Consider the following 14,048-nt stretch of genomic DNA (forward strand, 5'->3'; position numbering starts at 1 on the left):
TTTTTTAGTATTATTATTATATATTTTGTTAATTATACAACAAATTTAAATAAATGATCAAAGGAGATTTTAATAATTTTTAGTGCTTTAAGGAATAAAATGCAACAAGATTATCGGATCACATAAGTTACAAATATATGGCCACATGGCCACAGTAAAGACAGAAAAATGTATTTTTCCCTGTTGATCCTCTCGGTATGCTTTGAAGCCCCTCCATTAGTATGGCGCCAATTCAACAGCCGCGCGTTGGTGACTTTGCTCCCCACTGTTCTATCCCCACTCTGTGGACTACCTCAGTTTCTAGACAGAGTAAGGGGTAAGGTATAAGTGAGTAACTTACTTTCTGTGCCGAGTGTTGAGTGTCGAGTGCCGAGTGCCCAACCAAATACATTCAGTGTTTGTGAGGTATATGTAATAGTATAAGTGACCACTCCTAATCATGAAATTTTTTCAAACACACGATAAGTTTAATATTTAAAAAGAAGGTTTTTGAAATTTTGCGTAGATGTGTGTCAGTGACGATTGGATTTGATTAGAAAAAATTATTCATCCAAGGTAAATTAAAATGAAATACCAGTTATCTTAAATGTGTATTTTGGGCGTTGACCGCTAGTTTTAATCATGATACATAACACAACATTTTCTTTCTTAGCTCCGTTTTTTTCATGAAGTAAACTGTATCAATTGTTGTAAATTGTCATATATCGTTAATTGTCGTATATTGTAGAAAATGTGGATCTGGATTTTGATATTAACCTTCGCTTACGGGAATAGTCAGTTCTCGCAAGAATCGACTGAATCGACGCGCTCTCCTTGGAATCGATTCGATGATAGAGATCAGGCTGGATTTGGTTTACGAGGTTCTGGAAATCCAACTGACAGTATTATAATAAAAGAGGCGTAAGTTTTACATATAATAATTAGGCAATAAAATATATATGATTGGAGATAAACAATATGCATGTGGTGTATCATAAATGATACTTTTTAATATCAATAATGTTCAATATAATTCAAAATATAAAAATTGAATATATAAAAGCAAAATGAATCAGAAATGTAACAACAAAATAGCAATTCTGAAATACTTTTTTTTTTGGCAGTACCTACTTTGTGGTCGCATCTCGAATGGTTAGACCAGGGCAGATCTACCGTGTAGATGTAAATGTCTTATATAGCCCAATTCCAATCATAGTACGTTCGTCCATTCAAAGAAATGGAGTGGAGGTAGCTGCAGATTTTCAAGAAGTAAAGGAAGGCATACCAGAAACTCTAATGATGGGATTGCCATCTACGTCTGTTAATGGGGAATACAGATTGAGAGTAGAAGGAACATATAATAGTCTAACTGGTGGCCAAGCATTTTTAAATGAGACCAAACTTACATTTTCACAAAGATCAATGACTATATTTATTCAATTGGACAAACCTGTATATATGCAAGGAGAAACTGTGCGATTTAGAACTATACCCATAGATACTGAACTCAAAGCATTTAATAATCCTATAGATGTGTACATGTTAGATCCATATAGGAGAGTAATGAGAAGATGGTTAAGCAGACAGAGCAATTTGGGAACAGTATCTTTATCATACCAGCTTTCTGATCAACCAGTTTTTGGAGAATGGATTATACAAGTGATAGCACAAAGCCAGGTAGAAGAGAAAACTTTCCTAGTTGAGGAATACTATCAAACACGTTTCGAAGTTAATGTAACAATGCCTGCATTCTTTTTTGATAATGATCAATATATAAATGGTATAGTCCAAGCAAATTATACTAGTGGTGCACCAGTGAGGGGAAACTTAACTCTAAAAGCACGCATTAGATCACTAGATAGAGCATATACAGAATCTGATTCTGAATCTGCAGAAAGATATTTTTATTTTGATGAGTATTATCCAGCGTGGTTGAAAGTTTCAAATTATTTGAATAATAAGGTTCCTGTATTGAGATTTTTTAATGGAACTTATCACTTCCGATATCCAATGTCAGAATTGCTAAGTTTTGTACCTACTGCGAGCGGAGTGGAGATCACTGTGACTGCAACGGTTGGTGAAAGATTTCTAGACGAAATAATTACAGGTTACTCCACAGCCCGAATATATAACTCTACCTCAAAAGTTCGATTTTTGGGCGGATCACCGCAAGTTTTTAAGCCAGCAATGCCATTTACCTTGAATTTAGTGGCGTCGTTTCATGATAATTCAGTATTGAGACCAACGCAATTAAAAGGGGCTGTAATGGAAATTCGCGCGGATATCGAAATGAGAACAGGTGGTCATAGAACGCTAGAAACTCAATATCTAAAACATTCGGCAGACAATGAAGGTATTTGGTCTACCAGAATCGATTTAAGAAAACAACTTGGACTTGACCATAATTCGAATCAAGCACAGCAAATTCTCAATGATATCTCTTCTATGAAAGTGTTTGCTTATCTTACCGATGGAGAAGGCTACAGAACGCAAACTGAATTATTGTTATTGGCTCACGAATCGCCGAATCAACAGCACATAAAAATCTCAACGTCCACAGAAAAACCTAAAGTTGGAGAATACATGATATTCCATGTTCAAACTAATTTCTATATTGATACTTTCAACTATCTCATTATGGCAAAAGGTACAATACTTTTAACTGGACAAGACAATATGCAACATAACATAAAAACGATCGCCGTTCCTTTAAGTGCGGAAATGGCTCCCGTTGCAACTGCAGTCGTATATCATGTTGGGCAATATGGCAATGTAGTAGCAGACTCTTTAACCTTCTCTGTAAATGGCATTTCACGCAATAATTTCACTGTATTCATCAACAATAAAAAATCTAGAACAGGTGAGAATGTCGAAGTAGCCATTTACGGAGAACCAGGAGCGTACGTCGCTCTTTCAGGTATAGATAGATCTTTCTTCACGATGCAAGCAGGAAATGAATTGACTTACGCCAATGTTATATCAAAAATGGCACATTTCGACGAAGAGACGAATGGAACTCATGCCCACACTTGGTTGTACCATGAAGGTGATCCGGATGAAGTTGTTTACTTCCCTTCTTCAACCTTTGGTATAGACGTCAATAGAACGTTCGAATACGTTGGATTAGTAGCCTTCACAGACGCCATTATTTACCGAAGACCTGATAACTGTAACACAACTCAAGGATATGGGGAATGCCTCTCTGGAAGATGTTATAGACTAGACAAAAAATGCGATGGTGTATACGATTGCGATGATGGCACTGATGAAGTAGGCTGCGAGCGCAGAAATGTCACAGACATTGTACAGTTTAGAAAGTGGCGGTTTAACAGGTTACAGAGACAATACGAAAACGTATGGTTATGGAAAGATATCAATATTGGTCCTCATGGTAGATACATTTTCAATATAGACGTTCCAAGAAGACCAGTTCTGTGGATGGTTACAGCGTTTGGTATGTCTCCAAGTATGGGCTTTGGAATGCTGCCAAAAGCCATTGCATATATGGGTATCTTGCCATTCTATATTAATGTGGAAATGCCTACTCATAGTAAACAAGGAGAACAAATTGGTATCCGCGTCTCCGTTTTCAATTACCTACGCAATAATATAGAAGCTGTAGTAGTTTTAACTGGTTCCAAGGATTATAAATTCGTTCACGTTGAAGATAATGGTATTGTACAATCGTACAAGCCTCGTACATCTTTTGGTGAACACCAGTTCTTTATTTGGATCCCTGCTCAAGATGCTTCTATTGTTTATCTACCTATTGTACCGATAAGGCTTGGAGATATCAAAGTACACATCTATGCCACTACCGTAATCGGAAGGGATTCGGTTACGCGTACGTTGCACGTAGAAGCTGATGGCCTTCCTCAGCACAGACATCAATCTATCCTGCTCGATCTTAGTAATCGTGCATATGTGTTCCAATACATGCACGTGAACATTACGGAAACACCTATTATACCCTACGACGAAAATCGTTACTACGTATTTGGATCAAATAAGGCTGTGATAAGTTTGGTCGGAGATGTCGTTGGACCAATTTTTCCGACGATGCCTGTTAACGCCACAAGTCTCATGAATCTCCCTATGGATTGTGCAGAACAAAATATGTTCAGTTTCGCTGCTAATTTATACACGACAATGTATATGCGTTTACTTAATCAACGTAATAGAACGCAAGAGAAACAAAGTTTCTATTACATGAATATTGGCTATCAGAGACAACTTTCGTTTATGAATCCCGATGGATCGTTCAGCTTATTCCGTAGCGATTGGAACCAATCGTCACCAAGCGTTTGGTTAACAGCATATTGTGCTCGTGTTTTGCAAGAAGCACGCTTCTACGAGTGGGAAAATTATCTTTACATTGACCCTGAAGTAATAGCACAGGCTGTGTCTTGGTTATTGAAATATCAAACACCTGAAGGATCGTTCTATGAAGTTACATGGATGCCTGATCGCAAGATGAACAGCTCTCTAAATTACGACGATGATATAATAACACATAGAAATATCAGTCTTACAGCTCACGTTCTAATCACATTACAAAGTGTGAAAGATTTGCCTGAGGGTCTAGGAACTCAAGTTGCTGTAAGTGCTGCTGGTGCAATCAAGTGGTTGGAGAGAAATTTGAAATTATTAGAAGTACGAGGGAAGCCTTACGAGATAGCGATAGTATCGTATGCTCTGCTATTGGCAAAAGCTTCTACTGCAGGACAAGCTTTTAATATTTTATCTAGACACGCCCGTAGAGAAGGAGGATTAACTTATTGGGGCAGAGAATCAGTACCTCTTCCTCCTTACAAACTGGAAAATCAGAAACCATTCCTCCTTCCACGTTTACCATACATGTACGACTCAGAAAATATCGAAACCACTGCGTATGCTCTTTTGGTGCACGTTGCTCGACAAGAGATAATGTTAGAACCCATAGTAAAATGGTTGAATTCTCAGAGATTAACCGACGGTGGTTGGGCCTCGACACAAGACACTGCCTGGGCGATGAAAGCGTTAATGGATTATACGGTCAGATCGAGAATTCGAGATGTTAGTTCACTGGCTGTTACTGTAGAAGCCACAGCTCTTCCAGGACAGACTAAAACACTATTTGTCAATGACAATAATCTTGCAAGGCTTCAGACTATAGAGGTAGGTCCATATTTGAAAAATTAATATATTTCTTATTCTATTTAATTTCTATTTCATTATCATAGATACCTGAAGCATGGGGAACAGTAAAAGTACAAGCAAAAGGTGCTGGATATGCAATTCTTCAAATGTCAGTACAATACAATGTGGATATCGCAAAATTCCAAACACAGCCGCCTGTTAAATCTTTCGACCTGGTAACGAGAGCAAATTTCCATGGCAGAAATCAGTCTCACATATCATATCTCAGTTGTCAGAGGTATAATATTGATATATAAATACTGTAATTTATTCTTTCAGTCTTTACATAAAATTTACCAGCTCTTTTTCGCAGGTGGATAAATACGAACGAATCTTCTCGTTCTGGAATGGCAGTGTTGGATGTAGCTATTCCAACAGGTTATATAATCCAACAACAAACTTTGGATAGGTATATTCAATCGAAACAAGTAAGAAATCTTCAGAGAGCACGATTCCATGAAAAGAAAGTGCTCTTTTATTTCGATTATTTGGACCAAGAAGAAACGTGTGTAAATTTCACGATAGAAAGATGGTTCCCGGTTGCAAATATGTCACGGTATCTTCCTATCAGAATTTACGACTATTATGCTCCAGGTAAATACACATAATTAAATAATATTAATGTTTTTACAAGAAGCAATCATTTTTTATTCGTTACTCATTATATTTTTTTAGAGCGTTTCAACGAAACTATATTTGATGCTCTACCGACTTATACGCTAAATATTTGCGAAGTTTGCGGTAGTTCCCAGTGTCCTTACTGTCCGATTTATAATACCGCCACGATGTTGGCCACACCAACAGGTTGTCTGCTTGCAATTTCTGTTCTCGTTGTTGTGACAAGATATTTTCGAACACAGGAGTTTAGTGTGGGTTAATTCTCATATATAACATATGATGATTTAACAGAAAAACGGAAAGAGAAGGGTGAATATTCTCGATTTTATATTTTACGTTATATTGTCATCTTTTCTCGACTTTTATTCTTATATCCGTCCTTAAGTCTGGTGCACAACTGGAACAGTACCTGAAAATACAGGTACACGGGAGTAAAAATAATTAATTTATAAGATGAAGTTCCAGTTATCCTTATTTGTAATTATACTTTCTCTTTTTTTACTGTAACATTACATCAAGTTACTTACAAAAAAGAAACCGTCCATTTGTGATTTGTTAACATATGTGGGAAATTTATATTTAGCGTGGAAGTATAGAAATTTTAATAAAACACATATTTTTATACATTTTTTAACTTTACAATATTTGATATGTTATATAATTTAAAACATATCGTGTGTTTTTATTCACGTTGTTAATCGATGAATGTCAATTTATTCGAATGTTTTCAACATTCCATGTACAGGGTGCATCATGTAAAAATAGAACACCTGAATATTTTCCAGATCTTGAAAGAAACGTCAATCAACAGACCTTTTAGTTTCATCATATTTTTCTCCTTGAACAGTATATCTGTCCTTTCTGACATCTCTACCTTCAATATTAACAGAGATATTTAGGTGTTTTGTTTTACGCGACTCATTCTGTATAGTTTAACAATTTAAAACCGTAGTTAGAGCAATGTGTTCTAGGAGGCAAAGAATTTTTAAGTACAAATGAAACTTACAATTAGTCGAGATCGAATTTTTGTAAGTATGATACACCAAAAAAACATCTTTATACATGTTCTAGTAATAATGTCTAGTTAAATGGATATTAAAAATTCATGATTTCTTCTTATTCTAATCAATTTAAAAAATTCAGATTTTTAAATTTACCTCTACAATTTTATGCTTGAATTTCGCTCTCTCTTTCTCTCTCTCTCTTTCTCTCTTCTGACTAGATCTATTTAAAAAGTACGCTGCAACGTTTCTGTTCCACTTACATGTGAAGCTTCAATTGTGCTAGCATTAAGTTATTACTAGAGAAATTATAAGTATCGCTATTTCTATAAAGAGTTTTTATTTAAATTCTACAATTATAATTTGAAAATTGTGCTCATAAATTGTGCCTTCGCAATGCCCCTTGAACACTATCAATTTATGAATCAAAGATTTACATTCCGGTTAAGAAAAGTTGCTATTGGTTGGCAATTTGTAAATAGTAGGCTAGAGAAAAAGATCTATGAATACGGATGTCATTCTAACACATGCTCGTGTACTTTTTCACATGAAAGAAGAAATGTGAAAGTATGTAAGGCATTCGTTCAAATAAGGTATTTTGCCTCTGCAAAGAAACTTTATATTCTTTTGTATAGTTAATTGTCTGTTCGAACATCAAAGATCTATTTTTAGTAATATAGCACTTACAATAAGGTAATACAATAATTTGTAAGTCTTTTAAAAGGAAATGTTATATCGTTGATACTTTGAAAATGTGCGACCTAATTACTTAGTTAATAATTTATTCATGTACGAAGCAATAATCTAATATTCGTATTTGCTTTTTTTCGTGTAATTAAGTAAAACAGTCGCTTCGATAAAATAAAAAGAACAAGTGGAGTTACTGGACGATGAAAGGTCTTTAAAAGTATCGTCGCAAATTTTCAAATAATATGATAACGCATATAACGTTACTAATACCGTATATAAAAAGTCTGCTTTATAATAAAACACAATAAAATATTAATTAACTCGTTTTAACATGCGAGCGTATACAGCTATCGAATGTATTTTATCATGAAGTTCTCATATTAAATGAAGTTATAACTTTTTATTTAAGGGTAACATATTATAATACATATTAAATTATTTGTAAATCAATTTTTTATGAAACTGGTTGCTCGAAAACATATAATCCGTCCGAAAGTATATTTATACAATAGCGAAAAGAAAATAGCACTTAACATGCGTTGAACGTATTTTTAAGTTTTATAATCTTTATACAAATAAAACTGTAAAAAGATATTTCACTCATCATCTTTTATTTTACAAAAGATCCTTCAATTATTGTTTACAAAATTTCAATGATCCCGAAATATATTGTTAAAGTCCATGCTTTTAATAATTTTGCACATGTAACAGCTCTGTTTTAATAACATACTTTCAATACTGTATTTTTTACTTCTGACGTCTGGAATAAATCTATGTTAGTTTTGGGTGGAAATTTGGATTTGGATTATTCGAAACAGCTGCAATTATTTTCGAAGCAATCTTTAATATAGCAACATAGTCAGTCTTACAATAATAAGCCAAAAATACAATCTATATATCGAGCTTCTGGAGAACGGGCGAAAAATGATTTCTGTTTTCCTTCGTGAAACGAATTGTAGGACCGAAAAGGATCGAAGAAAGGCCGCATCTCGCGGCAGAGAAGGAAAACACGTGACCATTTCGCCCGAACTCTTGAGACGAATTTTACAATTTTACATATAATTATATGATGTATCACGTTGCAAAACTGTAGGTCCTGTTTCTCCCACGATGCAGGTGTCGACAAACGAAAGAACGTTAAGGGAGAAAAGAATGTATATGGACCGCGTTCTCTTCGCCGCGGCAACGGAATGATATTTTGTTGGTCCTACTTTCGGTGAACCCTTCATTGAATCAATAGCTGAAAAATTGCAATCTAACAACGAGCGCAGAAATGTGTCATTATGCCGTTGAAATATTTTCCATCTGACCACTCTATCGGCAACTTCATTATTTATAAAACTGAAAATGAGGAAAAAATATATATTTCATTAATAGACTGCGAACATTTATACTCTTACGAGAAATTTAAAAGAAAAATGCGAAAACGTACATAATGTAATATAAAAACATATAAAATATCTAATGTAAAGCATTAGTTGTAACATTTAATGGACGAAACAAATCTTCGCTTAAGTTAAGACATAAAAACGTGGTTCTGTACAAACATTCGCCATCTATTCGTTAATAAGCCAATTTGTAAACGTTATATCCGAAAGAAGATAGTTTAAACGAATGAAACATTTTGGGCATGGTAAATGTCCGTTGAAAAGATGTCAGTGAGACGAGGGTTTGTTTCGAGTACACATTTCTGAGCTGAATGCGTCACGAGTTTCATCACAAATGAACCGTCCGATCTCCACGACGCCGATTCTCCTCTATCCACTCCATTCTCAATGGCGGAGGCGAACGCTGAAACTCTATCACAAGAAGTTCCAGTTTTCTGGATTTTAAAGCGCATGAGAAAGAGTCGTACGCGTTCGCAGAGATACGTGCGTTCAAAATACATCAAACGGTGCAAGAAAACGTCGACTTTGAACAAAATTGGAAAGCAGAGATCCGAGGGGATGTCCCTGTAATTAAGGCCCGACTATCGAGGCTTCTAACGACGTAATTCCATGAATTATTTCCCATAAATTGCTGTTTTATGATTATCCAATACATATTTCTTTCCTTACTTACGCAGATACGTAATGATATAAATCCCAGTGACGGATTACTTTATGAGAAAACAGACTAACTTTCCCCTCCTTAGTATTATCAGCACAACAATAGAAAACACGGTGTGTTGGTTGCGCGTTTTAACAAGGAATATCGTCATAGTGAGAACCGTGTAGAGATTAGCTAGTAAAGTTCTAACTACGAATAGGATCATTTAAAAAAAAATTTTTTTTCAAGGATCTTCGTTAAATATCGTCGGACATTAATTACAAATTACTTTCAGACGCAGATACAATTTCGGACCTAAATTATGACCAGGATAGGGAAAACGATCGATACAAATATATAGGTATATTATAATAGTTATTTGATGAAACATTTAAAGCCTTACATAAAATATACAGTATGATGTGTATCGTCACGCATGTATGATAAAATCGTGTGGTACCTGTGTATGTGTGTTATGTGTGTATGTGGTTTTATATCATTCGTTTTTCTCGTATAGAGAATAATTACGTTACACGTCGAACTTTATCAGAGAGCATGTATATATATATATTTATTATACGTGTTCAAAAGACGTCTCAAAATATGCAGCCACGTTCTTTTTACGATCATTTTTTTTCGTTTTTTTATTATTATTTCTATCTTTTTCCCTTTTTTTCTTTTCGTTAATAGAGCGGAGATTGGTATATGTCCTTGAAATTGAGATACAGTATTCAGTGTACTCTTGGACTGAGACTCGATACGGCAGTAATAGTAGTAATAGTAATAATAATAATTAATAATAATAATTAATAATAATAATAATATAATAATAATTCTTATAAATTCTTACACTTCTTCGTACCGATAGACTCGAAGAATGTTATCGACTTACTTTATTAATTATTTATTCATTTATTTATATTTATATTTATATATATATATAATATGTATAGTTCGCCCGTGTCCGTAACTTTTTTTTCGTTAATAGCGATCTTTTTTTTAATCATATATAGATATATCGGTATACAGAGCTAGTATCAAATTCTAACAGAATCGATGCTATGTAAAAATTGTTCCAACCGTTTCGGAGAGATATGCATTTCACTCTGCATCTACTCGTTCTTTTCAGAGTCATTTTCTTCTCTTTTCTTTTCGTTTAATGTACCTTTTTGCTCTTAGACTTCTTTTCTTGTTTGTTTCATCATTCTAGATAAATTAGCTCAACCTCATGACATTATTAAAAACCTCGTTTTCACGTCATCGTCATGATCTTCATCATCATTATCATCATTATCCATTAGGAAATTCATTTGTCTTTGATTCGACAGATCGGTCGTGTATCTCTTACATTAAATTATACAATAATTAAAGATCTAGAAAAATTCGATCTCGATTGTGAATTTTCTATTTAAAATATACTGATACTCAATTTCTCACAGAATTCACGCATAGAAAATGAAGTATTAGTTTCACACCGTCATTCATTCCCCTAAGCACAATTAAAATGGAATATATCTCGTTACAAAATAAAAGAAATTGATAATTTCAATAAAAATTTAAAAACATTTTTACAGAGCATTAAAGTTCAACTCTAAATATCGATTTAAATAATTATTCGCTTAAAGCAAAATTTCATTGTTTATACATATATAAAAAGTCTATTGAAAACTACGTTATATTCTTTTTTTATATCGTAGCTCTAACATTAAAATCATGACAACAAAAAAAGATAGCATATCGTTGGTGAATCGTTGCAAAAGTTATTAATTTTTTCTTTTCTTGAGCTATTCACCAATAATTTTCTTTTTCCTTTTTTTTTTTTTTTTAGGCAGTTAGGCGATTCAGTACTTTCAGTGGTGAAAATTAAAAAAAAAATTACTTATCTAAAATAATACAGCGAATCCTGGTACACAGAGTGTACAACAAGCTTATTATCCAACTATATCGTTTAGGCTGGCTACTGTTAAAGTGGTCTTTAAGTTACATACAATCGATAATAAAAAAAAGACACGTTCTCGATAAGAAGGAGATACACGTAAAAAGTAACACAGTCGTTTGTTTTCTTTCAGCCTTTTGATATTCAGGGTTTCATCTAATAAATTTTTCTTCCCTTCTTTATAAAGCTGATTAGATTATCATTGCCATCGTACTCTATTTAAATTACAGTAAATGGTACTATTTTAGTGTGTAAAATGTCACTGCATATATATAATATGTACCTATATTGTATATATGTATTGCAGCAGTAATAGTTCTCGATGTAAGTAGATAAAAGTAGCAATTTACTGGTCAATGCAGAATCATTAGACGACCCGTCTTTTTTATCGTATGTATAATTTCATTTTATATTCGATAAGTACGAAATATGATGTTTAAAAAATAAAAAATAAAAAAGGAAGTATGAAATTATTAAGAGATCGTCCAATAAGTCTAGCATCTACCAGATTCATTTAGTCTATCATATATGAAAATGAATCTTATGTTTTGGTCAGTGTGAAAAAATAAAAATAATAATTCTTATATTCTGCAAACTACTGTGGACCACGTCAAGATTGATATTGTTTCCTTATATTTGGTTGTATGTTTTGTTTTTACTTTTGTTTCCCTCTGGTTCACATACATGAATGAACCTGTACGTGTATTTTCACGCCCGCTCTTTCACTCGTGAATTCCACTGAAGAATTCTTTCAGCGCAAACAGACGGGAGGAGAGAGGCATGCAGATGAATTCTGGGGAAACGAGCCTTCTTTTCTCTTTTTTTGGTTGAATTTGACAAACTAAATATTTCAAAATCCTTATTTTTCGTTTCTGTTTTTGTTGTCTTGCTTTTTTTGTTTTCTTTTTCCAAATTAATTCGTCATCTGCATAGCACGATGATACTTTACGGATATTCGTCACATAATAATCAAGCGTCGTATAGCGCAACAAACGTAGTAGATCTCTGGATAGTGAGGAATAATAGAGTACTTATCTGCAAAATTCTTGATCTTCACGGGAGATATCAGTGTTTTACATTTTTTATATATATATGTATTTTTATGTATATACGTATATTAAAATTAGCTAGCGCCGCTAATTCAGCTCGATTCTTTTTCTTTAGAATCTGAAAGCAAACAAAGGAGGCTCGGTCAATCGAAAGGACGCGCGAAATATTTGACTGGGCAATTGAATATTTCGTTACCGTTTGCGGGTAACAAAGCGCGCAACGACAAATAATTTTTTTTTCCAGGAACGATACAAGCTAGAGAACGTTTTTTTTCTGTTTTTATTTACCGCTATCGGATTTGTCTTCGGATGTTCCATTTGTCAGTTCAGGCTCTTTCTTCTTCTCCCCCTCCTCAGATTCAACGCTCGTCGCTTTTTTCTCTTGGCTTTCTTGGCTGGCCGCCTTTTTATCCTTCGTCTTTCCTTTGGCTGGGGTGGCTGGCTTCGGTTTTGGCTCGAGACTCGGATCCAGCACGATCTTACCAATGTTCTTACGGTCATGCATCTTCTGCATGGCTTCCGGGACGTCCTCCAAAGCCCACGTAGAATCTACCATAGGCTTTATTTGACCATCGTTCCATAAGGCGAACACTCGTTCTACTGCTCGTCGCACGAACGCGTGGCTACCATGTTGATACATCAAGTGGCGCAGATTCAACCCAGACAGAGTTTTATTCTCGTCAAACAGTTTGATGGGGGATACCTTGTCTACCTGCCACCACTGTAAAATGATAAACATGAAAGATTTTGAACATTGATGTAATATATTGTCATACATAAGATAGCCCAAGTCTGTTTTGCGATTAAATACATTTCCAAACATTTTATAAGGATGAAATTATTGTGTTAAAATAATTTCATTTATTAGTATACATGTATATATCGTGGTTTATTAAAGAGAAAAGTAAATGATTTTGAAATATTCATTCTCTAATTTATATTTAAATTACCTAATGGATCTCTAAAAAGCCTCTCATCCTTATAAAAGTACTTAATTTCCTTGACTTCGTACCTCTTGGATTAAGCGCGTTTACTGATTAAACTACTGGTCCTATTCATAAATTAGTTACCGCTATTACAAGGAGGAAATAACTCCTTGTACAACGATGCAGAGAGAGGAAGAAAAAAATAATAAAGTTAAATTTCTGTGACGTACTGATCGCGCTGCCGAGAAGAAGCTTTTAGTCTCTCCGGTGACCACATTACTCGATCCATAAAGGATATATTTCCCCATTGGTTTCAACAAAGCGTAACCCTTGTTGCATTCTTCGCCGCAAAGGCAATCCAGAACGATGTCTACGCCCTCTGGGGAGATCCTGTAGAACAAAAGAGAATCGAAACGGCCGATAAAGAATCCTATGATATATAAACACACCATGAAGGGAAAAAACGATAAATTATAGAGTTCGTTACACACTTCCTGACTTCGTTGCTATAGTCTGTGCCTCGTTCCAAGAGGTGGTCGATGGTGCCAGCTGCTTTCAGGGCTTCGTGCTTTGATTTACTGCACACACCAAAGATGGTCACGTCTTTCACGGTCTTGGCCAGCTGGACCACTGCCTGACCCTA

The 14,048-nt window shown here is 34.6% G+C and overlaps 2 protein-coding genes across 2 annotated transcripts in view; one reads left to right on the forward strand and one right to left on the reverse strand.

Moving 5' to 3' along the window:
* Nucleotides 1–306: 306 nt before the first annotated feature.
* LOC117241897 (CD109 antigen) lies at nt 307–8,065 on the forward strand. The gene is made up of 6 exons (XM_033508150.1): nt 307–555; nt 728–900; nt 1,104–5,136; nt 5,202–5,395; nt 5,471–5,751; nt 5,833–8,065. The coding sequence occupies exons 2-6, from the start codon at nt 731–733 to the stop codon at nt 6,033–6,035; spliced, it is 4,881 nt and encodes a 1,626-aa protein (XP_033364041.1). The 5' UTR covers nt 307–555; nt 728–730; the 3' UTR covers nt 6,036–8,065.
* A 2,434-nt stretch (nt 8,066–10,499) lies between these two features.
* LOC117241902 (synaptic vesicle membrane protein VAT-1 homolog-like) overlaps nt 10,500–14,048 on the reverse strand; it is a 33,019-nt gene continuing 29,470 nt past the window's right edge. Inside the window, exons 4-7 of the mRNA XM_033508168.1 lie at nt 13,897–14,045; nt 13,636–13,795; nt 12,768–13,200; nt 10,500–12,597 (exon numbers count right to left, since the gene is read on the reverse strand). Of these exons, the coding sequence (XP_033364059.1) occupies nt 12,572–12,597; nt 12,768–13,200; nt 13,636–13,795; nt 13,897–14,045 (768 nt within the window). The 3' untranslated portion in view covers nt 10,500–12,571. The remainder of the gene's footprint in view (nt 12,598–12,767; nt 13,201–13,635; nt 13,796–13,896; nt 14,046–14,048) is intronic.

Source organism: Bombus vosnesenskii, unplaced genomic scaffold (genome assembly GCF_011952255.1).
Source record: "Bombus vosnesenskii isolate JDL3184/JDL3185 unplaced genomic scaffold, Bvos_JDL3184-5_v1.1 scf7180000016261, whole genome shotgun sequence".
NCBI lineage: Eukaryota > Metazoa > Arthropoda > Insecta > Hymenoptera > Apidae > Bombus > Bombus vosnesenskii.